General features: G+C 51.8%; 2 protein-coding genes and 1 long non-coding RNA gene across 4 annotated transcripts in view; all 3 read right to left on the reverse strand.

Moving 5' to 3' along the window:
* Positions 1–4,161, reverse strand: part of SRL (sarcalumenin) — a 56,444-nt gene extending 52,283 nt beyond the window's left edge. Inside the window, exon 1 of the mRNA XM_037029940.1 lies at positions 4,147–4,161. The gene's annotated coding sequence lies outside the window, so the exon portion shown is untranslated. The remainder of the gene's footprint in view (positions 1–4,146) is intronic.
* Positions 531–13,070, reverse strand: TFAP4 (transcription factor AP-4). Of its 2 annotated transcripts, none has more exons than XM_037029945.1 (7): positions 11,440–12,183; positions 5,381–5,546; positions 5,165–5,263; positions 4,576–4,746; positions 3,486–3,626; positions 2,739–2,891; positions 531–1,846 (listed from the first exon to the last, which is right to left on the reverse strand). In XM_037029945.1, the coding sequence occupies exons 2-7, from the start codon at positions 5,453–5,455 to the stop codon at positions 1,652–1,654; spliced, it is 834 nt and encodes a 277-aa protein (XP_036885840.1). In that variant the 5' UTR covers positions 5,456–5,546; positions 11,440–12,183; the 3' UTR covers positions 531–1,651. The 2 variants fall into 2 exon arrangements, with proteins under 2 accessions (XP_036885840.1, XP_036885839.1); XM_037029944.1 differs by lacking the exon at positions 11,440–12,183 and adding an exon at positions 12,783–13,070 and having other exon boundaries at positions 533–1,846.
* A 6,794-nt stretch (positions 13,071–19,864) lies between these two features.
* On the reverse strand, positions 19,865–25,015 carry LOC118975812 (uncharacterized). Its single transcript, XR_005064143.1, has 3 exons — positions 24,986–25,015; positions 24,664–24,728; positions 19,865–24,573 (listed from the first exon to the last, which is right to left on the reverse strand). It is a non-coding gene; the product is annotated as an uncharacterized LOC118975812 (long non-coding RNA).
* Positions 25,016–26,594: the final 1,579 nt, after the last annotated feature.

A 26,594-nucleotide genomic window follows, 5' to 3' on the forward strand; every position in this document is an offset into this window, starting at 1 on the left:
CAGGACCTGCATTCTTTATTTTTTAATTTTTTTTTAAATTTATTGATTTTGGAGAAACATTCATTTTTTGTTCTACTTGCATATACAGTCGTCGGTTGCTACTTGTATGTGCCCTGACCTGAGATCAAACCCACACCCTTGGCCTATCAGGATGACGCTCTAACCAACGGAGCTACCACACCACAAGGGAGTGCTCCCTTCTCTTCTATACATGAGGAGACAGATTCAGGGAGGTCATAGAAGCTAAAAAAGTAGCAAAGCCTGGAGATCATCCAGGGGCCCTTGACATCCTATGTCCTTTCTTTATTTTTTTAAATTAATTAATTAATTTATTTATCTTTAGAGGGGAAGGGAAGGAGAGGGAGAGAAATATCAATGTATGGTTGCCTCTCATGGGTCCCCTGCTGGGAACTGGCCTGCAACCCAGGCATGTGCCCTGACTGGGTGTCCTTTCTTTAAGAGATAGGAACCTACGACTTGGTTGTTCATTCTCGCCTTGGCCCCCAACCAAGGACTTGGGAGCCACTCCCCTTATCCCCCTACCCCCCAACACCATCTCCCATCTTGGCAGAATCCCCAGAGTAATCCCAGGGGATCTGAGGACCCTGATTTCTCATTGCAATACCACACAAACTGGGGGAGTCATCATGAGCTGACTCACATCCAGTCCCCTCTGGCAGGCCCAAAGAGCACCCCACACTCTCCGTAGTGCAGGAAGCCCTCCCCAGCAATGCAGGACGGCATGCACCCAGGAGACACAACCTAAAAAACAAAGTACAAACTTTATTTTGTTTCTTTATAAAGGCATGGTGGCCTCTTGGTTCCCCGCCCCCCCACTTTCTTTAACAAAATATAATAGCTCTCCTTGAACACAAAGACCTCAAAATTGTAAAAAAAAAAATAATAAAACGAAACAAAACAAAAAATTCCGAAAACAAACAAAAACCAAAAAAAAAAAACCAATCAACAAACAAAACAAAAAGAGAGAGACAAAGACATTTTTGAAGGTCGAAGATAGGAAACCTGGAGGGAGAGGTGGGGGCCAGCTGGTAGTGGAAAGTGGCAAACCCTAGTGCTGAGGTGGAGCAGGGAAGGGAAGGCAGGGCGAAAGGGCAGCAGCAAACCCCAGTGAAGAAGCAACTTCCACCCTGGAACCCCAGAGAGTCCTGACCCAGCCAGCCTTCCCAGCCCATGTAAGTGCTTAGAGAAAGAGGAAAACCAAAAAGTGGAGGGAAAGGCGAATTAAAAACTGACAGTCCTAGGGCTAGCTCTAGGGAGGGCAGAAATCCGCTGGGGTTTTATTTGATTTTCCCTGTTCTTAAAAACATGTTTAAATGAAAAAAAAAAAAAAAGATTTGGCAGAGAGAGGCCAGGCACCTCAAGTGTCAGCTCCCCCAGCCTCCCTGTGAGGCCCAGCCCCAGGTGTCCAGGTGCTCCCACACACTCGCTCCCACCGCCCCAGCCCCCAGGACCTCAGGTTGGGTGGCCTTGCTCAAAGGTCGATTTACAGTATTGAAAAAGAGGTCATAAAAGAGACCCAAATGACGTTGTAATTTTGTAAAAATTCCTCACTCGCTGGCCCGCATGTATTCCCTGTTGCTGCCCCGGCCCCCTCAAGCCCCCAGAAGGGAGAGGAGGGCTGAGGGGGTGGTCAGGGAAGCCCCCCAGTCCCGGCCAGCTCCTCTCGGCTCTGGTCCATGGCATCGCTGTCCGAGGCCTCCGAATCGGAGGCAGTGTCGGAGGCCTGGGCCTCAGGGCAACTTCGGACTGGCTTCACAATTACAGCTCGCCGCTGCTCCTCTTCCTGCTCCTGCCTTTCTTGGGTGCCTTCAATGTGTTGGATCGCCTGGGAGGACAGGCTGTGATAAGGATGGCTGCAGGCATGAAGACAGCCAGCATCTACACACACACACACACACACACTCCAGAAAGGTCCAGAAGTAAGCCCGGCAAAGCAGCAGGGGGCCTGCTAAAGTCAAGGGTAGCAAAATCCTCTCCTTAGCTAAAAAACCCCTTGGAGATGATAGGGCAGGGCTGCTTGGAAGTCACCACCATTTAGTTTATTTACATACTGTAAAGTTGGTCTGTTTACTAATAAAAGGTTTTTATAATTAATTTTATTATTCAATTTGCTGGAATGATGTACAGCTAAAGGTCCAGGAGTTGATGGGCCTTTTTTGGTTTATGTTTCTTTCTTTGTGATGTCCTCAGCTCCCTAAGGGTCTCTGCCCCAGGATGGGTACAGCAGTGGATGATGGGTACAGCAGTGACTTTAGGCCTGACCTACAGAGCTATCATCTTCTTTTTCCCTCCTCTGTAAGAGGCTTAACTGTCACCCTCCCAGCCACTGCCACCTCCATCCCCATCCCAGGTCCTAGGAGATGGTGAGAGGAAGTTCTGGACCAAACCAAGAGCTGGATATAGGAACTTGGAAGCTGGGGGCTCTGGAAGCAAAGGACCCTCTCAACAAACCCCACATGGAGAGAAGGAACAAGGTTTTCCAGTCCATCCCATCCCCCATTTCTACCCCTTACTGTCCCCATAGAGCCCTCGCGCCAAACCCCTGCAAACAGAGAGACTCAGGGATGAAAGCAGAGACACACACACCCAGCTTCCACACCTTCCCTCATATACAAGCCGTATCTAACTTCCCTTCAGCCCCTGCTTTCTAATCTCCCCCAAAGGGTCTGTTCCCAGAAGACAACTCCCACGTGAGGCCCACTCCCTGAGCACAGTACCTGCACAATGGTGTCCAGATTTTGCCGGGACGTGGAAACTGAGTTGATGACTGAGGAGGGACCCATGGTGACGACGTTGATGTGGTGAGGAGTGGGTGGCGGCGCAGGCACGATCACCGTGGGATGGTGGGTGGGGGCCGGAGGGGGCAGGAGCTGTGAGACAGAGGCCCTCAGTCTTTCTCCAAAGGCTCAGGGAGCTTGCCCTTCCCTCTGGCAGTCACAGGGGATATATAGGATGTCCTCCAAAACCATGTCTCTGTGCCCACTGTCTCAAGACAGCCTCTGCCAACCACTCACAGAAGGCCAGGTAGTTTAGGGCCTCTTACTCCCTCATCTTAAGCAACAAAGGAAAGACAGCCTAGAGAGGGGCTTCCAGCCATCCAAGAACCCATGGCTCCTTCCCTGTCCCGTGCCAAGCAAGAACCCTGACATCTAGTGCAATGGTGGTCAGGAGTTCAGATTCTGGATTTAGACAGCCGGGGTTCAAATCCCTGCCCCAATCACTGAGGATCCTGGGCGTTGTAATTTAGCCTTTCTCAGCTTCACTTTCCTGATCAGTAAAACAGCCTCAAAGGGTTGCTACAAGGATTCATGTAGTAACGTGTGCAAGATACCTGGAAACTAGGAATGTCTTTACTATTACTCTTTAGGCCCTGTGACTGCCCTACAGGGCCCTGAGGCACCAATGCTGAGTCTGAGAGCTCCAGCCTCGGCCCACACAGCCCCTCCCAGGTGCCTCCCACTCACCTGGGTCCGAAGGTGCTGCTGTTCCCGCTCCAGCTTCTCCTGGTGAAGCAATCGCACCTGCTCCTGCTGCTGCTGCAGCTGCACCTGCTGTGCGATCACCTTGAGCTTTTCCGGGTACATGTGAGCCTCTAGCGAGCGAACCTGGGGACGGAGAGGTAGGCTCACGGGCAGGGCCCAAACCACACTCACTACTCCTTCAGTGTGGGGCCCTCAGGGCTGCTGAGGTCAGCCTCCCCACATTCTACCCCTTGAAAAGCAGGCCATTTGCTCCTGCTGCAAACCCGAGCAGGAGCCTGCTACCCTCAGGAAAAGACCTGGGATAGGGACCGAAGTCCTCCCATAGCCTGCCAAGCTCTCTGACTCACCTCCTCTCCTACCACGACCTTCCTTGTGCCATGCCCCCTCAGTCCTTCCATCCCTCTCTCCAGCCTCAGGGGCTCTGCCCATGCGGTTTCCTCTTTTGGGGGGCACCCTCCTCTCTTCCTGGTTAACTCTGAGAACTGACCCCCTGGCCCACTTCCCACAGTCAGCTCAAGTCTTTTGACAGAGAATCCATGGAGCAGCCTCTCTAGAACCAGCCCAATTCCCCCTCCCAATGCCCATGCTTCCTGCAGGACCCTTATCACAGCTGCATTTCGACAGTGTAAAATCCTGACTAAACCTTCCACCCAACAGCCCTGGCTGGCATAGCTCAGTGGATTGAGCACGGGCCTGCGAACCAGAGGATCGCGGTTCGATTCCCAGTCAGGGCACATGCCTGGGTTGCAGGCCCATTCCTTGCAGGCTAACTACCAGCAGGAGACGCACAAAAGGCAACCATACATTGATGTTTCTCTCCCTCTCTCCTTCCCCTCTAAAAATAAATAAATAAATAAAAATTAAAAAAAAAAAAAAACCTTCCACCCAACACAGATGGTGACCCAAGGGTTCTGCCCCTGTTTGATTTGCTTCCCACTGAAACCCCCATTCCTAGACCTGGCACAAAGCAGACGCTCCTGTAAATAACTGCTCAAGGGAAGCAGGGACAGGAGAAGAGGAAGAGAGAGGGACTGGAATTCCCCCACCACAATGGCCTGCTTGCCTGCCTCACCTGCTCCTCCAGCATCATGCGCACTGAGCGCTCCTTGTCCAGCTGTTGCCGTAGCTCAATCATCTCCCGCCGCAGGTCTTCTGCCTTCTCATCCTCCCAGATGTCTGGGGAGCCAATGCCCTCATCCTTGTCCTCTGCCCGCCGCCGCTTGGGGGACGAGCCACTCAGCTCCTGGGGACCCCAAGGGGTTGGTGAGTGTGCCTTGACAGCCTTGTACCACCACCACCAATGGGGAGGTTGGAGGGCTCCATCGCAGCCCCCAAAGCTGTCAACCCAGGTGCTCTGGCACTGGGAGCCCCATCCTGCAAAGCCAACAATGACCAAGGGCCAGAAACAGAGGCAGAATGGACCTGTGCTTGCCAAAAACCTTCTAGTTCTTTCCGGAGTCGCTCAACTGCACTTTATGGATGGGTTAACTGAGGCTTGGGCAGGAAGACAAGTGCCTGAAGTAGGTGTGTCAGTGGGAAGGGTGAGACCTGCGGCCTCATGAGAGTCCCAGGCCAGTGTTTGAGCCCAGACATGCCCATGCCAGGAGGAGCAAGCCAGGAGGACAGGTATTGAGGTGACAGGAGGCCTCTGCAGGTGCTACCTGGATGAAGCGCTTGAGCTGTGTGTTCTGCTGCAGGAGCCTGGTCTTCTCCTGCTCCAAGGAAAAGATGTACTCCGCCGTCTGCTGGAGAATGGCTGCCTGAGGGCGAGAGGGACAAGTCAGGAGCCCCAGCACGCAGCATCTACTGAAGTTCACGTCCTTCTCTCTGCTTGAGCCCACCACCTACTCCAGGAAGCCCTCCCAGCCTTCACCCACCTTGCTGAGCTTCTCTCCATCTGTGTGGGGGATGAGGGTCTTGAGGGACTGGAAGCCCGCATTGATGCTCTGCATGCGCCTCCGCTCGTTGCTATTGGCGATTTCCCTCCGAATCCGCCGCTCCTGGTCCCGCTGAGTCTCAGGGGTCAGTGGAATGTTGGCAAGACTGCGAGGAAAGGCAGGGACACACTCAGGCTAGGTGTCCTCCGTGCCCTGTCCCCAATGGGCCCCTATCTTTACAGTTCATCTCCAGAGGGCCCCCTGTATAACTTTCATTTCTCCCCCTGCAAAAGATGCCAGACCTGTCTGATGCCTAGACCCCAGCAGATCAGGAGGATGATAGAGCAGCATGTTTTGTGATGTCTGGGTATCAAAGTCACCACGCACACCCCAGGTCCCAGCAAGAATTCCTGTGACTCTGATGCAGGTAGGCTCAGGTGACAATAGGAGACACCTGCTCCTGGGACTCCTCTGAGATCCTTGCCATGCACCTGAAGAACTATCTCCTTCAGAGTCATAGTCTAGAGCCCTAAAGAAGACATCCCTACTCCCTTTGCATCCCCACAGCCGTGTCTCCAGCCATAGTGCCCCCAGCCCGGCCCCAGCCACCCTGTGCTAAGACTTCAAAGACAAGACAGATACCACTCGCTCCAGGGAGGGGATGTCAAGACAACCACCCCTAGGGACAGTTCTCTCCCACGCCCACCCACTCCAAAAGGCAGACCACCCTGTGCCAGAGAAACAAGGCTTCCAGCACGCAGTAGGCAATGTTATTGCGTATTGTGACTGCATCTTGCAGGAGCAGCAGCCTGTGGGGTGAGAGAGAAGGCAGCCAGTGGAAAGGGGTGAAGCTGCAGGCTGAGAGGCATTGGCGGGAAGCAGAGATGGCGACAGGGCCTGTGGGCCCAAAGCCACTGCTCCCAACGAGTGGGCCTCTTTGTGGCCTCAAGAAGGCATATCCCCCCTTCCCAGCCCTCTCCTGCAATACCCCCCCCCCCCGACCTGATGGCTTCCAGATGCTGGGCTGCCATAAGAGGCCACTAGCCCCACCCTAAGCCACAGCCCTGGCTCCTTCCTGAGCCCCCTCACCCGCCCTGGACTGACTGGCCCAGGCCTAGCTCACACCCTTGTGTCTGGGGTAATGGAGAAAGGATTCTGGGCAGTGCTATTTCCACAGATGGGGGGTCCTGAGCTTAAAAAAGGGCCTGGTCCTACTCTCCTGCTATGCCATGCCCCCACACCCGGCCCCAGAGAGAAAGGAGTCTGCATGAAAACCAGGAAGGGAACACATCTGCAACAGCAAGAGACAGCCAAGGCCTTTCCTGGCCCCACAGCCCACCGTATCTGTCCCTACAGGGGCTCGGCTCCCTACAGGACACTGCACTTGTCCTTGCCGCTTCCTGCACCTCGGCCTCCTCTCCAGCCAAGGGTAGTCAGCTGGGGACAGGCCAGGAGTGGGATCCACATCGGCTGCTGCTGGGGGTCCAGAGACAAGACCGCTCCTCCACCAGTCCCTGCAGCGCCTCGGAACGCCAGAACTATAAAGGGAGTTCATGACCCCCACTTTACAGATGGGGCTTAGGGCTCATAGAAAGGAAGGACATAGTTTTCAGGTCAGACAGCCAGGTGTTGGGCTCTACCACTCCTCCCAGCTTCCCTGCCCCTACAACGGGAGTGACTGGGCGGCTGAAGGAGACGCAGGTCAGAGGTCTGACATGAAGAGGTGTGCCTGCCCTTCGGGGAAGGGTGGGTTAGAGCGGAGTCCAGCCTCCCACGCCCAGCAGTGCCCTCCAGAAGCTCTACAGTGGGTGGATTAAAGTCAGGAGTCCTTGAGAGACAAGAGAAGATGGGGAGAGACGTCCATAGGCAGCCAGGCTACCAGTGACTGACTGTCTGGCAGCATCACCCTCCTTGTCAAGAGATATAGGGAGAGAACCCCACTCACCGAGTCCCTGGATCCCTCCTGGTGATGCCCAAAGGCCTGAGCAGGCCTGAGCAGGCCAGAGTAGTAAGGAGTAAAAAAGGAGCCCATGCCCACCCTTGGGCTGCCCTGAGTGCTAGTCCTTACAAAGGGCCAACCCGGAGGGCCTAGCAACAGAGTAATACTTTTTTTCTTGTTTCTGGGTTTTTTTGAAGTCTCTAAAGTTCTTACTACAATGTGCTAACGACTTGCTTTGCTGGAATTTTCTCACTGAATTGTCACAATCTTCCTCTGAGTTATGTGGCCTTACGATTCCTGTGTGTGATGAGGACACAAAGGCTTAGAAATAGAATAGCTCAGCAAGTGGTAGGGCTGGGACTTGAACCTGGATCCCGGGGCCCTGCTCTTACTCCCGAGAGGTCTCGCCACAGAGCAGAGTGGGCTCTGCACTGTCCCAGAGCAGCACGCCCCAACAGACAGGTGATGGTTACCCCTGTAGAAGGGACAAGCATGGCTATGCCTGGCCATCTCATTAACTCCTATTACCACCACAGAACTCTTTTACAGGCTTCCCTGTCTGACTCGCATGAAAATCCAGCAATGGGGCTGCATCATTATACTGCCATAAGGAACCCAAGGTCCTGTGAAGGGAAGTGACAGGCCCAAGGTCAGGAAGCCAGATCAGGGAGCTGCAGGCACCTGCGGGTGCCAAAGCTCACACTCTCCTTCCCACCAGCTGATGACACCCTCTACTGAGGGCCCGCACACAGAGCCCTATATGTGGCTGCAAGAGGCAGCACCCCAAATCCCCGACTCTTGCCCCTCAAGCCTGTTCATCTGCCCATGAAATCTCAGCTGTAGGGAGCACATCCTCCGCCTCTGCCTCTGCCTCATCCCCAGGATGCCCACGAATTGAGACCAAAGACTGCAGGGCCCCAGGCCTGAAAGCCTCCGACAAAGTTTCCAGAGGGCAGGGGTGGGGGGTGGTATGCAGGGGCCTATGTTGTCTCCTACTCATCTGAAGCTGCCAAATGTTCCACTCTGTCTTCTTCAACACCAAATTCATAAGCCCAGCCTCCTGGCTCAGGAATCAGCTATGGTTAACCTGGTGCGAACTTAAATCCCAGAAAAGACTTCTCCCCAAAGCTACAGTTCCTCATGGGGACCTGGGCTGCCACCAAGACTTTCCACCCTCACTCACCGAAGCAGCCCTGGAAGTACCAACTGACAGTTTCTTTAATAGATGCAACTAAGCAGGAGTTTGGACTGCTGGGTTCGTGGCTAACCAGGGGTTCTGATTGGTGAAGTGCTGGGCAACCAGGGACTCCTATGAAGAATAGCTAATCGGAATTTCCAGCTAATACTGTAAATATTAAAATACTTGCATTTCTTAAAGTGTTTTTGGCCCTGGCTGGTGTAGCTCAGTGGACTGAGCACAGGCCTGCGAACCAGAGGATCGCAGTTCGATTCCCAGTCAGGGCACATGCCTGGGTTGCAGGCTGGTTCCCTGCAGGCCAACTCCCAGCAGGGGATGCACAAAAGGCAACCATACATTGATGCTTCTCTCCCTCTCTCCTTCCCCTCTAAAGATACATAAATAAATAAATTTTTTTAAAAAAAGTGTTTTTGCATCTCTTTCTGAATTTTGCAAAAGTAAACATGATTTACGGTCATTATAAAAGTCTTACACCCACCCCCTCTCACCTTCCACATCAGCTTCAGACCCCTCAGGTGAGCAACAAAGGTGGCCCAGGTCCACTAACACCAGGTATCTCTTGCTTCTCACCCACCCACGTGTCCTCTAACAGTCTCATGGGGCTGGCCAGGGACTGCTACCCGAGCACCTCCAGACAGCCCCCTGGGAACAACACCAGCATCCCAGCCAGAGGCTCAGGGCTGGGAGCACGCTCTTCAGGTCTAGATCCTGACCTGCAGCTGCCCCTCATGCCCAACCCAAGGGCAGTGGGTGGCCCCCAACCTCCTTAGACACCCCTGCCAAGTTCTAGTATCAAATTAGCCACTGACAACTCTCATCTCACACTGTCCCAAAGTCACTCACACACCTGCCACTCAACAGCTACACAGTTGGAGAACCACAGGATTTCTCCTATATTTTCAAGTACAAGAGGGAGGAAGATGACCCCCACCAAGGATGCCCAAGGTGCTTATCCCTCTCTCTGCAGCAGGTACTAAAGCAGTCCAGGGCCCTGGCCCATTCCCGCTGCTTCTATCCATAGACCCCACTCCAAGCAGCCTACACGTCTGCCCTCAGTACCTGAACACACCACATCCAGGCTGTACCCAGCAGAAACACCTCCTCCCCACAGCTTCTCCAGTGCCTCAGAGGGAGTCCTACACTCAGTGGGTCAAGTGCCAACTCCAGCCCTGCCACTTACTAGCTGTGGAACCCCAGGCTTAGCCACTTCATCTCTCAAAGCCTCGGTCTCCCCATCTGTAAAATGGGGGGATACGGTCTTACTTCACAGGGTCATGGTGAAGTTTAAAGGAGGAGGAGGAGGAGAGCCCTGGATGGTGCAGCTCAGTTGGTTAGAGTGCTGTCCCCATAACCAAAGGGTTGTGGGTTCAATTTCCACTCAGGGCACACACTGAGGTTGCAGACCCAATCCCCGGGTTGGGATGCGTAAAGAAGGCAACCAATCAATGTTTTTCTCTTTCTCCCTTTCTCTCTCTCTAAAAACAATGAAAAATGTCCTCAGGTGAGGATAAAAAATAAAATAGGAGAAGAAAAGAGAAAGAGAGAGATTGAGAATAACAGGATGCCTTATTCTTCCAGAGGTAGTACTCAGGACTGCAGGATAACCCATGAGTCTCCCTTCAAGGGCCGTCAAGACCGTTCAGTACCATGAGACTGCAAACTCTAAGGGCAGGGGCCTGGTCTGATTCACTGTGATATCCTCAAACCTGGCACAGAGCAGGTGCCTTGTAAATACCAGATCAGGACCCAACTCACTCAAAAGCCCCTAATTGTTTTCAAACTCCTGAGGGCAGCTGGTCTCTTTCTCTGCTGAGGGCAGTCCCTAAACTCCTGGTTCTGAGAGTTTGAGAGCCATTTTAACAGCTACCAAGCATTTTCATCCGTGTAGCCACACTTCACAGGTGTTCCATTTACAGAAGCTAAGACCAGTTAGGTGACAGGTGCAAAACCACAGGCTTGTGAGGACCCTGCTGTGCACTGCAGTGGGGGTCGGGGGGCACCCTCTGAAGAGGCAGGGAACCCTACTAGTCTGAGAGATGGAACAAAGTCCACCAGCCCAAAAAGTGAGTCCATTTGGCCAGAACGTCATGTCCAACCCACAACCTCAATTTTCTACAGGTCTCCGACCTCACCCCATAACTCCTTCTAGAAATGAACAAACCCAGAGGCCCCAACTTCACACCCAGCGCACAAACTGACATTTGTCTCCCAGCACGGCAAGCTGAGTATACCTCCATGCCCAGCCCTATAGGGGGATCCTGCCACTTTGGGCACTTGGCCCCTGGGGGACAAATGGACTCCTCTAAAGGGGGCTAAGAACAGGGAGTGTGAAACCAGGATTCACCACACCAGGCCTGCCCAGGGTCAGAGCCTGCAGTGTCCTCTCTAGCATGTGGAGCAGCTCAACACCTCCTCCGCCGTGCAGCCCTCCTCTGAGCAAGGAGCAGCGTTTCCCCTTTCCTTTCTCAGGGGCTAAGAGTAGGGCCCTGGGATCATCCTTGAAGTTCCAGCCCCACCACTTGCTGTAACTGTTTCCTTTCCAAGCCTGTGTCTTCACACCACATAGGAATCATAATGCCCCTTAACTCAGGAAGACTGACAATTCACTGAGAAAAATCTAGCAAAACAAGTCCCTAGAATATACTGAATTCCAGAATTTTTGTTTTAACATTTTACAGCTAGGTATCCCAGGTGGCCCTTCAGAAGGGCCTGCACTCAGGGAGGCCCTGCTAATTTAAAAACCCACCAACTGGCCCATCCTCCCTGTACTAGAGAGTAGTTGAGGTGGGAGCTAAGTGTGGTGGGGGTTGGGCAATACACGTGCAGCGGCTTTCCCCCAACCTGGCTTCTGCAGTCACTGGTGTCCACCAGACTGGGCCACACCACCTGGGGGCTCCACCTCCCTCAATACCCGAGCCTTACCTTCCCCAGCGTGAGAGAGCACGTGGCCTCAACCCTAGGGAGCCATTTCACTCCTAGAGCAGTGCCTCAGCAAAGGGATCAAAGGTCCCAAACTTGGGCAGCGGGATAACCGGCCCCTGCCCCAACGAAGCAGAGCTGTCCCGCCGGTGGTGTTCAGTGTGTACCCCGCCAGACCCTTCTAGCGATAGGAGTTACAGGAACCGGCATTTTAACAAGTGTCCAGGGTGATTCTGGTGGGAGTATAGAGCGAACTCATCACCCTTTGGTAAAGGGTGGATCTGGTGCAGCCCGGGTCAAACTTGTGAAGTGGCTCCTGGGGTGAGCTGTAGACCTCGGACCACCCATCCACCCATCCAGCTGGGAGACCTGACGCTTTCGGTTTATGACTGGGGGAGGGCCGTGGCATGGGAAAGTTTGCGGTAGAGGCTCAAGTGCCGCGCCTGGTGAGACTCGGGATGGCTTCTGATGCCCACTGCCGCCAAAGCTCCCCAACCTGGCCTCCCTCGCCTATCCCGCCCGCGGTGGCGAAGCTTTGTGCGGGGAAAGCGTGGCCCCGGCTCGCCTACAGCTCCCACAATGCCGCACCAGAGGGACGCGGAAAACTACAGCTCCCGCGAGGCGGTGCGCGGAGGTCCGCCTACTCCAAGAGGGCTGCAGAGTCACGTCCAGGCCTCGCTAGTAAACAGCGCCCGGGCGCGGGCAGCGAGGGAGCAATCTAGCGGTCGCAACTTGCCCGTCCGCGGCGCTCCAGGCCAGCCGTGCTGGCCCCTAGGGTCCCGCCCACTCCCACACCCCCACGCAAGCACGCCCCCAACCCCGCTGCAGCCCCGCGTCGGGCAAACACGCACATCACCCGGCTCCCCGCCCCCCCCCACGCCCGGAGCTGCGGCGTGGCTGCATTGTAGCCGCCCGCCCGCGGCCCCCCGCGCGCCCCGGGGCCCCCATACCCCTTGCGGGGATCGCCCATAGACAGCGAGGAAGGAGGAAGAGGAAGGAAGCCAATGCGGGAGGGGGAAGAAGGACGCGCGGGGAAAGCCACCAGCACCAAGCATGGCCGGGACTGCTGCAGAACCACGTGGGTCTGTTTGCAATTACAAACGTCGCGACTCGCCCGCCTGCAGCGGACAAAAGTGACCAGGGCCACTCAGGGCCCCCACGTTCCGAGGGAGGAGAGTCCCCGGACGGCGCAAGACCACAGTGCAGGGCTGCAGCCGCCCCGGCAGCTAAGAAAGGCGAACGGGGTCGGCGGCGCGGGCCATGCGTGCGCACACGCGCGCCCGCCCGGGCTAGCTGGCCTGGGGCTGCAATTGTAGGAAGGGAATGGGGGGAGAAGGAGTACACACCTACAAAGCCCTCCTATCACTTCTTTCTCTGTTTTCCTGAAATGTTGCAAAGAGGGCACCTTCTGAGTGGGCACCATGAAATACTCCATAGCGATCGGCCCCCCTTCTCTGCACGAGCCGGGTCCCGCGGTCCACCGGAGAATGCAAGATGGAAATCCGAATAAAAGGGCAGCGCCGGACGGAGGTGCAGAATCGGCCAGTCCCAGATGCTGGCGGCGGCGGCGGCGGCGGCGAGGGGAGGGAGGGGCGGGAGGGAGGTCTCTCCGGCCTGCCTCCCCGGGCGCGTGTATGTATGTGTGTGTGTGTGTGTGTGTGTGTGTGTGTTTGCAGCTGATCAGATGTCTGTTTCAAGGCGGGAAACAGCTGGTGAAAACTCAGCACTCCCCCGGCCTCCTTCCGCGGAGTAAGGAATTGCATGTAAACAAAGGACTATTTGCAGCGCCCCCGGGGCGGCGCGAGGCCGAAGAGAGAAGGGCTCGGGCCCCCGGGGGCGGAGGGACAGCTGGGGTCCGCAGGCCTCCCCTGGGCGTTGGGAGCCAGGGGCAGCGGGCTGACTTGGAGGGCGCTGTGTGAATGGAGCGAACTGCGGCCGAGCTACATGCGCCACTATGGGTGATGAGGTCCATCAGCTGACAGGTTGGCAAGCGTTGAAAAAAAAAAAAAACAACCAGGCACAGCGAGGGAGCCCAGCCGGTGCGGCCGGGGTCTGGCGGGGACTGTCCAGTGCAGGGTCTGTGCGCTTTGCGGTCCTCGGGGGCCGGGGACGAGCAGCTGGGCCGGGCAAAGGCGGCCTGGCGGCCTGGGGTGCTGCTCGGGGCTTTTCCTTCTTCACGACTGTAACTGCACAGAGTGGAGCCACTCTGGCGCGCTCCCTCCGAGCTCAGGGCCCCCTAGAAACTTGCGTCACAGCCACCGCTTCCCATATGCAACTTGGGGCCGACTTCGGAGGCCAGCCAGCCTTCCACCTCCCACCCTCCTTCCCTGCCCCACCGCCCGGCCCCGGCTCTAAAGCCTGGGAATCCCAGAGCCGGGGAGAGGAATGTAAAGGGGGCGCGCCGATCGCCTCGGATCCTTGGGCAGCCCTAGGAAGCTGGGGCCCCGGCCGGGAGGGAAAGGTGGAGCGAGGCCAGGACAGCAGCGGCCCGGGGGCAGGCTGCCGGCCCGGGGCAGGCTGCCAGCCCGGCTGGGAGGTCTGGTGGCTGCTGCTGGGTCCCATCCTAACCTTCGACACACACACTTTCCCTCTTCGCGGGAACGCAGGACGTTAGGATTCTTGGCCTGGGCGGACGGAACGCTGCAGCTTCTCATTCATGGCAAAGCCAATGCGAGACTTGCTCCTCCGCCAGAGTGCGCTTTCTAAGAGGGGTGTTGGCCTGGGACGGGGAGGAGAAGGACACTGGCTACCGATGAACTTCCTCCACCCTCACCAGGTCCCTACCTTCCTTCCCTAGGCTCTCCTCGGACTGCTGGAGGGTTGATCCCTGACTCAGGAAGCCCACAACGGCCTCGGAATGTCATGCCTGCTGCCTACCACCTTTCCCAACGCGGTCTGCCTTTTAAGGTTCTGCCCAAGTCGTACCTCCTCATTGAAATACTCCTACTGATAACAAGGATTACCGTTATTATTAGGAAATATTATTGTTACTAGATAGTTCGAGCACCTTGTAGATGTTGAGCAGTTTTGCATGCATGTTTTCCAATCCCCAAAGCAACCCATTGGGCAGTTCCTCTAAAGACAGAGCCCAAGCCACTTAACCCACAGTCCCTGGAAGGCCTCACTGTGGGGACAGGGAATGTGTTCAGGAAACTATGACATCTGGGAACAACAGGATACAGAGCCCCATAACTATGCACTGAACAACATGTATAGTGCCTGGATGAATGAATGAGCTAATGAATAACAGCTAACAGGACTGTATCTACCCCCATGCTCTTTCTTCTATGGAACTGCCTTGACCAAGCCTGGCCCCTGTGAATTCCATCACTAAAGCCTGGCCTCTCCATTTCTGCCAAAGGCACTTTCTCACAAAGAGCCCTCAGCTGTCTCAGATGTACAAACCCCAAGTCCTTTGAGCAGCTCCTGCCCTAAGGCTTGAAATACCAACACAGCCCCCAGTCCTACTCCAACTCTCTCCCGTCACTATGGCAGTAACACAGTAAGTCCCCCAAATCCAGGCTGTCCCCCATCCCCAGGAGGTTCTGTACATCCCTTAATCTGACTTTGTCTCCCTCTCCTCCCCAACTGTAAACTCAAATTCACAGTGCCTCCTGGAGCCCTCAGAAGGTGTTCAGCAAAACCCATCAGAGCCTTAACATCTGACCTCCAATCACCTTCTTGCTCTAAATTAGGAGTCAGCAAATTTCTGAAAGGGCATGTAAAAGTTATTTGTATTAGTTTCCTACTGCTACTGTAACAAATTACTGTAAATTTAGTAGCTTAAGACAATACAAACTTGTTCTCTGGAGGTCAGAAGTCCAAATGGGTTATACATATTTGGATAAAATCAAGGTGTCAGCAGGGCTGTGTTCCTTCTGAAAGTGTGTGGGGTCTCTATTTCCTTGCTTTTTTTTTTTTTAAGATTTTGTATTTTATTTCCTTGCTTTTTTCTTACTTCTGGAAGTGGCTTGTGGCTTTTTTTCTCCATCTTTATTTTTTAAAAGATTTTATTTATTTATCTTTAGAGGGGAAGAGAAGGAGAGAGGGAGAGAAATATCAATGTGTGGTTGCCTCTCGTGAGTCCCCTGCTGGGAACTGCCCTGCAAACCAGGCATGTGCCCTGACTGGGAATCGAACTGCGATCTGGTGCACAGGCCTGTGCTCAATCCACTGAGCTACGCCAGCCAGGGCCTTTTTCCCTCCATCTTTAAAGTGTGTCATTCCAACTTCCACTTGTCATCACATCTTCCTCAACCCTCCTAACTCCCTTTTATGATGACCTTGGGCCAACCCATATAATCCAGAATAATTTCCCAATCTCAAAATCCTTAACTTAGTCACATGTTCAAAGTTCATTTTGTAAAGTAACATCCACAGATTCTGGGGATTAGGATACAAATATCTTGGAGGGGGTGCTGTCTACCACACCACTCTGTTTCTGAGCCATACAAAGCGAGGCAGCAGTTACATACAATATGCCACAGTAATTCCATTCCTAGGTATGTATGTCCAAAGAATGAAACGGAGACTCAGACATTTCATTGTACATGGTGTTCACAGCAGCTGAAAGGTGCAAACCATCCACTGCTCATCCACTGAGGAATGGATCAATGAAATTTTGTTGATCCATTCATACAATGAAATATTATTCAGCCCTAAAAAGGAATGAAGATCTGATACATACAACAACATGGATGGACCTTGAAAACAATGCTAAGTGTAATAAGCCAGATACAAAAAGTCATATATTGTATATTTGCACTCATGGGAAATATCTAAAATAGGCAAGTTCATTGATAGAGAAAATACATTAGAGGTTACCCATGGTTGGGGGATGTGTAAATGGGAAGTTACTGTCTAACAACTATAGTTTCTGTTTGGGGTGATGGAAAATTTTTGGACATTGTGGTGGTGATCGCACAACATTGTGAATGTAATTAATGCCACTGAATCATACATTTTAAAATGGTTAGAATAGCAAATTTAGTGTTATATGTATTTTACCACAATAAAAAAAGTTAAACAAGCAAAAAGTCAACAAAGAATGGTCAGTGGGCTGGCTTTGGCCTGTGGACAGCAGTTCTCCCGACCCCACTGATCCTCCCAACTTTCCTCATTTACCCTCGCACTTCCCTCCTTGTCTGGCTTAGAACTCACAGCCCATCAGTATAATCATCTTGCACACACTCTCCTGTCAAGTCTAACCACACTTCCTGCCCTGCCTCTACCCCCACCCAAGCTGGACAGGGCTGGAAAATGAAATCCCACAACCTTGCTGACTAATCTTATTTTTATATTTTTAAAGATTTTATTTATTTATTTTAGAAGACAAAGAGGGAGAGAAACATCAATGTGTGGTTGCCTCTCATGCACCCCCAACTGGAGACCTGGCCTGCAACCTAGGCATGTGCCCTGACTGGGAATCAAACCGGCGACCCTTTGCTTCACAGGCCCGCACTCAATCCACTGAGCTGCACCAGCCAGGGCATATGATCTTATTTTTAAATGCCAGACCAAGTTCTTAAGAGTGGATCCTTGTGCCTGGCAATCGCTTCATATTGCCCCGTCCATTCTCTCTTCCACCTTCTCCTCTCCACAAGACCTCCATCACCTCCTCCAGGTCTTCACACTCACGCTCAATTCATGACATCAAGTCCTGTTCCTATGAAAATGGGAGCAATTAGAAGAGAATTTCCACACACTCCACCACCACTTCTGCCTCCCTCCCTACACCTGCAATGTGTCTGGATGAATGTCTGTGCAGAGAACCTTCCCTGTGGTACTCAGAGACGTCCCTCCAGCGGCTGTGCCTCTATTGGATGGTTCCACCACCATGATCAAGCTGGCCTTATTCCCATCTGAGAAAACAAACAAATAAACAAAAAAAACCCAAGAGCCTGCATCCTCTTTCAACTACCACGCTTTTCCCAGTCTCCCTTACCACAAAACCTCCTGAAGTGGTTCTTGTGCTCACTCTTCCCTTCTTGCCTGCTCAGTCCACCCACACCCATGACTCCACAGAAACTGCTCTTGCTAAAATCACTGGTGACCTCCAAAGAGCTGTTTTCTGTCATCATATCTGACACTCTTGAAATTCTTTTTTCCTGAAATCTGGGACCCTCGCCCACTGTGGCCACAAGTCCTCACACCTCTTCGGTCTACACAAAGTCCCTGCTCTTCAAACAATTCCAGAAAGAAGTGGAAGCCATGCAGTGTGGTTCAGAATCCAGACTCTGCCTGAACTCCAGCTCCAGGGTGAACCCACACAAGCTCCTCAACCTTACGCAGTTTCCTCATCTGTAAAACAGGCTGTACCACACCCAGCTTGCAGGCTGTCACAGGTAGTGACATGCCTGGCATCAATAAGCAATCAATAAGCAGTATTTGATACATCACTTGTACCAGGATGCCATGCCATGGTGACAGGATGCCAGAGGTGTCTGAGCTGGGCCAGGGAGAATGACAGGGTTTGGTGATACGCAGGGAGGGACAGAGAGTCCAAGCTCTCCCCAGCTCCCCTGCTAAAACCACAGATGAAAGGGGAGAGAGGCGGGTAAAGCTGACATTGAATATGGAGTTCATCTGCTTTACAGTAGAGAGAACTACACAGGGGATCAAGTGGTGTGAAAATCAGACCACAGACTGTGTGCCCTTTAAAAATGAGGTTTCAGGCCCTAACCAGGTAGCTAAGTTGATTAAGAGCATCATCCAGATACGCCAGGGTTGTAGGTTCAATCCTGGTAAGGACACACGCAAGAATAAACCAGTGAGTGTGCAGTAGAACAAAAATCAATGGGTTTTCTTTTCCCTCTCTCTAAAAATCTATGTTAAAAATGAGCCACCTTTTTTAAAAAAGGACATCTCATAAAGAGTATACTTAATAACTGCCCATGGATGAACAGATGATCCCCGTTAGAAGTGCAGATCATAAAATAGACGGGGAGAGATTGAGAAGGGAATAGGAAACAGAAAAGTCAAAGAACTTACATGTACAACCCACAGACACAAACTAAGGAAGGGGGAGTGCTGGGGCGTGCAGAGCAGAAGGAGGATAAAGGGGGGAATTGGGAAAACTGTAACAGCATATTCAATAAAATAGACTTTAACAAAAAGAAACGCAGATCATCTACTGAGCTGGCGCCTGGCACCCTTCCCTCCCTTTTGCTCCTCTTCTCACTGCCCCACCCCCAAGTTCCAGTTAGGAAGAATGAAAGAGTCATCAACAGGCTTTAATGTTGAGTGGGTATACAAATGCGGCCCGTCTACATGATGGAATATTAGTCATAAAAAGGAATGAAGGGGAGAGATGGATGGAGGTGGAAGAGGGTATAAGGGAAATAAATAGTAATGGAAAAAATACAATAAAAATAATTTTTTAAATATTTTATTTATTTATCTTTAGAGGGGAAGGGAAGGAGAGAGGGAGAGAAATATCAATGTATGGTTGCCTTTTGTGGGTCTCCTGCCTGGGAACTGGCCTGCAACCCAGGCATGTGCCCTGACTGGGAATCGAACCGCGATCGTCTGGTTTGCAGGCCCGCACTCAATCCACTGAGCTACACCAGCCACGGCAATAAAAATAAATTTTAAAAATAATAAATAAAAATTAAAACTAAAAAGGAACGAAGTATTGACACATGCCACAACATAGACGAGCCTTGAAAATATGATACTCAATCAAAGAAGCCAGTCACAGGTCACACATCAAGTGATTCCAGTTCTATGAAATGTCAAGAATAAGCAAATCTGCCCTGGCTGGCGTAGCTCAGTGGATTGAGCGCGGGCCTGCGAACCAGACGATCGCGGTTCGATTCGCAGTCAGGGCACATGCCTGGGTTGCAGGCCGGTTCCTTGCAGGCTAACTACCAGCAGGGGACGCACAAAAGGCAACCATACATTGATGTTTCTCTCCCTCTCTCCTTCCCCGCTAAAGATAAATAAATAAATAATTAATTTTTAAAAAAAAGAATAAGCAAATCTATAGAGACAGAAAGACCAGTGGTTGCCAGGGAATGAGAGGGAGTTAGGAGGAAATGAGGGGTGACCCTTAGTGTGGGGGGTTCTTTGGGGGCAATGAAAATGTTACAAAATTTATTGTGGTGGTTACACAACTCTGAATATACTAAAACCACTCAATTATTCACTTTTTAAAAAATATTTTATTTATTCATCTTTAGAGGGGAAGGGAAGGAGAGAGGAAGAGAAACATCAATGTATGGTTGCTTCTCGTGCATCCCCTGCTGGGAACTGGCCCCTGCCGGGAACAGGCCTGCAACCCAGGCATGTGCCCTGACTGGGAATCGAATCAATTATTCACTTTATTTATTTTTTAAAGATTTTATTTATTTATTTTTAGAGAGGGGAAGGGAGGAAGGAAGAAAGAGAGGGAGAGAAACATCAATGTGTGGCTGCCCTTCGAGTGCCCCCTACTGGGGACCTGACCTGCAACCCAGGCAACTGCCCAGACCAAGAATCCAACTGTGACCATTTGGTTCGCAGTCCAGCGCTCAGTCCACTGAGCCAGGACTCAATCCTACACTTTAAATGGGTGAATTATATCTAATAAAGTTATTATTTTAAAAATTACTTTATTGACCCTAAAGATGGCCAGAAGTTCAGGGATCCCCCACAGTAAAGGGTTCCAGAGTTCCTTTCTTCAGCTCAAAATGGAACTTGCTGCTCTGATGATGCCACTGGCACAGCTTTTCTCAGAACCTGCCCTCATCCCATGATTTTGGAAGCTCAGGTGGCAGATACAAACCCCAAGAATGAAGGTTTAACTGCAACCAGGAGGGGGGTGGACTGTAAACAGGGCAGCTGCTGGAGGGTTTGACTCTATGTAGCACCCATGGGGGATGGGGTGGGATGTAAACTTTTTTCATTTTTATCCTACATGTGTCTAGAATACTATTCTGTTGCCACGTAATAAACTCCCACAAATTTATTGGCTTAAAACAGCACCTGTTTATCATCCCACAGTTCAGGAGGTCAGAAGGCCGGGCATGACATGGCTGGGCTCTCTGCTCAGGGTCTCACCAGCTGAAACGAGGTGTCAGCTGCAGCTTCCATTTCATCTGAGGCTCTGATCCTCTTCCAAGCGCACTGGATGTCTGCAGAGTTAAGTTCCTTTTGGCTACAGGACTGAGGTCTCATTGGCTTGCTAGCTACTGACTGGGGTGCACGCTCAGGTCCCTGTGCTGTGGCCCCTCCATCTCATCAAGGGAGCATCCCACACAAGGATCCCATGGATCCCTCTCTCAATTCAAATCTCTGTAATTTCTTCTTACAGAAGCAGCCAGAGAAGACTCTGTACTTTTAAAGGGGTCATGTCATTAGTTTAGATCAGGCTAATAGATATAGTTAGCCTGACACTGTCTCAATGTCAACTTTGTATATATAGCATAACCTAATCACGAAAGTCACACCCTATTATCCATAGGGTGCCCACACTCCATGGGAGGGGAGTAGACAAGGGTAAGGGTCACTGGAGGACTTACCAGAATTCTGCTACCACAAATGAGGGAAACATGAAAGAGGTGCCGAAAAAGTTGAGACTTTCCCTAAGGACATGCAGAGAGAATTGGAGATGGAACCTAAACCAGAATCTTGGGCCCCAAAACTAATTTGAGGCTTTTCCTCTAAGTGAATATGTCATGAATCGGGGAATGGGAAGTTGAGTGACAGCCCTTTGCACCCCAGAATGCTCTGATACATGTGGGGAACCCCAACCTGTTTAGGAGATGGGGTTGGTTGTGTAATGGAGGCCCCATAGAAGCAAATAGCCCCTGCCTGGGAGGGGATTCTGAATACTCACAGGAAGGCAGAAAGGGGGTTAAACATGCAGGGGTTTGGAGCAAGCCCCAATATCCCCCAATGCCCTGCTCCCCTCTCCCAGTCCCAGGACTCAACCTGGGACTAGCGCCCCGGCCCTGACCAAATAAAGGCAGGTGCAACAGGAGGCTCTGAGGAACCCAGCTGGGTTTACTGAGGAATATAGAGAAAGAAAACACTGGTTACATGAAAGGACAAGGTCAAGTCCACAGCAACAGAGAATCCACACTCTGTGGTCAACTGTCAGTGTCCAGGCAGCCAGAAGAAGAGGGTGCTAGACACAGAGATCGCTGGGCCAATGAGGCCAGGGTTCCCCAGCCACTAGGGGGGGCCTGGCACACATGATGCTTGCTTTCAGGGCAAGCAGAGGGATGACATTTGGAGAACTCAAGGCAAGGACTAGGGTGGAACGGCTGACCTCTGGCTTCCTGCACCTCAGAGGCCTTGCAGATCTTGGGGGGCAGTGGGCTTGTCTAGGAGCCCCCAAAGGCCCCGACCTCCAATGCCAGCTTCCTTTGTCCAGCCCAATCTAACTCACTCTGCTCACAGGCAAGCCCTTGAAAAGACGGCTGGAGTCCACCCGTGGCATGTCCCCTGTCCCCCTTCTCTGGCTCTGCTCCCTGTTTCCAGGCTCGCTGCTAGAGCTCACTAGGGTGGGCTACTGCCTTCATTCCTCTTCTCTCCCCTCCATATTCAGCATTCAGCTCCTCTCCTTACACTCCATGGTCAAGTTTCACCTCCCTCTGTGAGGGACTTTCCCCCAGGGAAACATCTGCTTTTCACCATATGAACAAGGAGGAACTAGGTATTCCCTGCTTCAGTTAGGTGCATTCCCTTTACAAAACTCAGCATATGACCACCAGGCTGGTGTTTCAGTTTTAAATCAAAATGGCTGGCCACTTCCTCAGTTGATCTCTGTAAGCACACAGCTCGGCTGTGATTTTCCCACCCAGCAGGCCAAACAGGAGCCTGAGGCCGAGCATAGCTGGAAAGCTGGGATCTGACACCCAGTCTGGTTCCTGCCCATGGGAGAGTGCAGGGGAAGGGGAGGACAGAGCTTGGGGCCTCTGGTCAAAATAAAAGGAGAGTGAATCAACCTAGGGATCAGGGGGTGTGGCAAGAAGGATGAAGGATCAGCAAAGGTGCGGTAAGAAACCAGTAAGAAACCAGGAAGGACATTTGGAGTTCAGGAGAAAGGATGGAGGGACAGAGGAAGAGGACAGCTGGGGGTGCTGTTGAGCTCAGAAAGGGTGTCCATTGTCCAATGTCTCTTTGGACAGCTGGAGCTTCTCAGAGGAACGGAGAGGGGTGAGGGAGAGCAGGCAGGGTGTCCAGTCCTACCTGAGGATGGAAAAGGAAGGGGCTGGGACTGGAACCGGCCAGGCCAGGGGAGGGATAGAGGTTTGCTCTGATGAGAAAGCAGACCTGGGTGGCTGTGAGGGGCAAGGCAACAAGGAAACTGGAGCAGCTCTCCCCAGGGAGGGGTACTCAAAGCTCCAGTATGTGCAGAGGGGAGGCACATGTGTATGTGGGCACAAGTGTTTAAGTGCCGCTAAGTGCCAGCTGCTGCTCTGGCGGCTTTACTTGAATTCCCTGTTTTGTCCTCACTATAGCACTTATACCCCAAGGGGCTAGCCCAAGATCATCCCAGTTAGTTTGTGCCAGCACCTGGCTCCCTACAGGCTCCTCACAACTTCCTGTGGCCTCAGGACTCACCTGGGACTAGCAGCCCAGCCCTGACCAAATAAAGGCAGGTGCAACAGGAGGTTCTGAGGAACCCAGCTGGGTTTACTGAGGAATATAGAGATAGAAAACACCGTCTACATGAAAGAACAAGGTCAAGTACACAGCAACAGAGAATCCACGTTCTGTGGTCAACTGTCAGTATCCAGGCAGGCAAAAGAAGGAACGATTCCTAGGGGTCTTTGGGAGGCTTTGGCTTTGACTTTGGGCAGATAGGGAGAAAGGAGACAAGATAAAGCCCAGGAGGGGAGCCAGGTTAGAGCAAAGCGACTGGTTTCAGGATGGCTTTTTCCTCCCTCAGCCCCTGTGGACCTTGAGCCCCTGCTGCTATTTCCAATAGTGAGCCACTGCCAGCACATGGCGGGGCGGGGGCGGGTAACATCTGTCTGGTGCGGTGGCCTCAGCTGCAGCAGCAGCAACAGCACAAGGTGGTGCCAGTAACTCAGCAGTTGAAATGTGAGAAGCAGAAGGAGAGGCGCAGGGCTGGGAAAGGCTGAGCAGCAGCAGCAGAGAGGGTTTCCCTGGCGGGAGCTGAAGGCTCCGCTCTGGTGGCCAGAAGAGGTCCTCCTGTCCTTGACCCACATCCCTTCTGAATGACTGCCCCTCTAGCCTCAGGCTGTGAGCTTTGGCACCCACTCAAAGTGGTCCCCGAGGGAGGCAGCAGGTCCATGCTAAAGAGCTGGGGAAGGGATAGCGGACCAGGCCAAGGCAACCACAAGAGAATGCATCAAGCTCTGCCCAGCTTTGCCAGGAGCACTGGATAGGGAGACGGGCAGAGTTGGGAGGAAGACAGGAAGGTCCCTTGGGTTTCCTACCTCAGAGGCTTGGCCTTGACTTTCCCCTCCTTGGGCAGAACTGAGTCATGGAAGCCCCTCACTGCTCCAGGGGAAGGGAAACACACAAAGCTCCTGCCCCTCCCAGGCTGCTGCCAGCCTGCCTTTGCAGTGAGGATGGACCAGAGATGAGTGGCTTCCCAAGTGTATGTGAGGTTGAGGTGCTGTGTATTGAGTGAGCACTTCATCTCCCTTCTCTTAGCTCCACACCCACCTAGTCAGTATATCAATAGGTAGTATTATTCTGACCCCCCACTACAGATGAGCAAATACAGGCTCAGCGGAGTTCAGAAACTTGCCTGAAACCACACAGCCACAGTGGCAAAGCTGACCTGAACGAGGGCTTGCCTGACAGCAGGACTTGTACACCTACCCACCATGCCATGAGGGAAGGGAGGTGGCAGAAGCAAAGTTCCCCAGCAGGTACACACAGGTCTGTGTGCCAAATCCAAAGCAAGAGACAAACGGCAGCCTCAGGACCTCCAGGAAAGCAAGGTGGTACAGGAGGCAGCAGTTAAATGCCTAGTCCCAGATCCCTGGATGAATCTGCCGCAGTAGGGACCTCCTGTAACCCCCTGAGGTTCTTCCCTGGGGCCATAGGTCACCACTGAGCAAGTGACTGGCACTTAACTTGACAGAACATGGAGCACATCTGGGCCCTGAGGTCTGCATGGCTCTGGTTGGAAGAGTCAGCAACACTTACTGTGGGACAGCGCTCAGCACGGCTCTGCGAAAAGTGAACAAAAACACCTCAGTAGGCATCGCAGGGCCTGGTGGCCAGGAGCCAGAGAATCCCAGTGCTTCCAACTGGACTCACCTCTACAAGCCTCAGTTTCCTCATCTGCACTCGGTGGGGCATGCCAGCACTGGCACACAGGGCTGCTGTGAGGATTAAGCAAAGCACTTGTCAAAAAGCACTTATGTCAAAGGACTCGTGGATGTGAACAATGGGGTAGTGACTGCAGGGTGGGGGGAGGGAGTAAAAGGGGGATACATGCTAATGGAAAGAATACGATATAAAGAAATAAATGAAATTTTAAAAGTATTTGTATTGAGCCCTAGCCAGGTGGTTCAGTTGGCTGAAATGCTGTCCTGTACACCAAAAGTTTGCAGGTTCGATCCCTGGTTGGGACACATACCTAGGCTGCATGTTCCATTCCAAGGTGGGGTGTGTACGGGAGGCAACAGATCCAGACCGATGTTTTTCTCTCACGTGAATATTTCTCTCTCTCTCCCTTCATCTCTCTCTAAAATCAATAAACCTATCCTTGGGTAAAGATTAAAAAAAATAAGTTAAGAAAACTTTTAAAAAGTATACTTATACTGAAAATCTTCATCTACACAAAAAATAAAAACTGCACACACACAGCAGCATTATTCACATTATTCAAAAAAAGTAGAAACAGCCCTGGCTGGTGTAGCTCAGTGGATTCAGCGCGGGCCTGTGAACCAGAGGATCGCAGTTCAATTCCCAGTCAGGGCACATGCCTGGGTTGCAGGCTGGTTCCTTGCAGGCCAACTACCAGCAGGGGACGCACGAAAGGCAACCATACATTGATGTTTCTCTCCCTCTCTCCTTCCCCTCTAAAGATAAATAAATAAATAAAATATTTTTTTAAAAAAAGTAGAAACAGCACACTCATCAATAGATTGAAACGATACACAAATTCTGATCTATCCACACAATGGAATATTACTTAGCCGTCAAAAGGAATGAAGTGCTGACAAATGTTACAACATGGATGGACCTTGAAAATGTGATGCTCAGTGAAAGAAGCCAGACACAAAGGGTCACACATCCAGAACAGGCAAATCCAGAGACAGAACGCAGACAGTGAAAGCCAGGGGCGGGAGGAAGTGGAGGAACGGGGAGTGAGTGCCAATGGGTTCAGGGTTTCTTTTCTTTTCTGTTTTGTTATTGTTCTTAATCAATTTATGTTTCAGAGCAATTTTAAGTTCACAGCAATACTGAGAAGGTACAGAGATTTCCCATATGCCCCTTGATCCCACAAACACACACACAGCCTCCTCCATTATCGACAGTGGCCCCCGCCATAAGAGTGGTATATTTTGTTACAAGAACCTACTAGGGTTTGTTTTTGGGATGATGAAAATGTTCTGACATTAGATGGTAGTGATGGATCACATCTCTAATATACTAAAATCCACTGAGTGTATATTTTAGAGGGGTGAATTTTGTGGTATGTTATCTCAAGTTTTATTTTTATTTTTTAATTCTCACCTGAGGATATGCTTATTGTTAGAAAGAGAAGGTACAGAGGGAGAGGGAGATACACATCAATGTGAGCAAGAAACATTGAAACATCCATCGGTTGCCTCCCATATGTGCCCTGACCAGGGATCAAACCTGCAACCTAGGTTTGTGCCCTGACTAGGAATCAAAACCTGCAAACGTCAGGTATACAGGATGACATTCCAACTAACTGACCCACCCGACCACAGCTATATCTCAATTTTAATTTTTTTAAATACTTTTTTTTTTATTTTAAAAAGATTTTATGTATTTATTTTTAGAGAGAAGTAAAGGGAGGAAGAGAGGGAAACATTAATGTGTGGCTGTCTCTCATTCACCCCTAACGGGGACCTGGCCTGCAACCCAGGGCATGTGCCCTGACTGAGAATCGAACTGGCAACCCTTTGGTTCTCAGGCTGGCTGGTACTCAGTCCACTGAGCCACACCAGCCAGAGCTATATCTCAACTTTTAAAAAGCACTTAGAGCTCAGAAA

Source organism: Sturnira hondurensis, unplaced genomic scaffold, assembly GCF_014824575.4.
Source record: "Sturnira hondurensis isolate 20B ecotype Veracruz unplaced genomic scaffold, ASM1482457v3 Scaffold0020579, whole genome shotgun sequence".
Taxonomy (NCBI): domain Eukaryota; kingdom Metazoa; phylum Chordata; class Mammalia; order Chiroptera; family Phyllostomidae; genus Sturnira; species Sturnira hondurensis.

What these genes read in the sequence shown, in the direction of transcription:
- TFAP4 (XM_037029944.1), bottom strand. Translation starts at nt 12,871, where the DNA reads ATGGAGTATTTCATGGTGCCCACTCAGAAGGTGCCCTCTTTGCAACAT. An exon ending in AGCTCAAGCGCTTCATCCAG is followed by an intron (nt 4,747 to 5,164) that starts GTAGCACCTGCA and finishes TGGGGTCCCCAG; the next exon opens with GAGCTGAGTGGCTCGTCCCC. An exon ending in ATCTGGACACCATTGTGCAG is followed by an intron (nt 1,847 to 2,738) that starts GTACTGTGCTCA and finishes CTGTCCTCCCAG; the next exon opens with GCGATCCAACACATTGAAGG.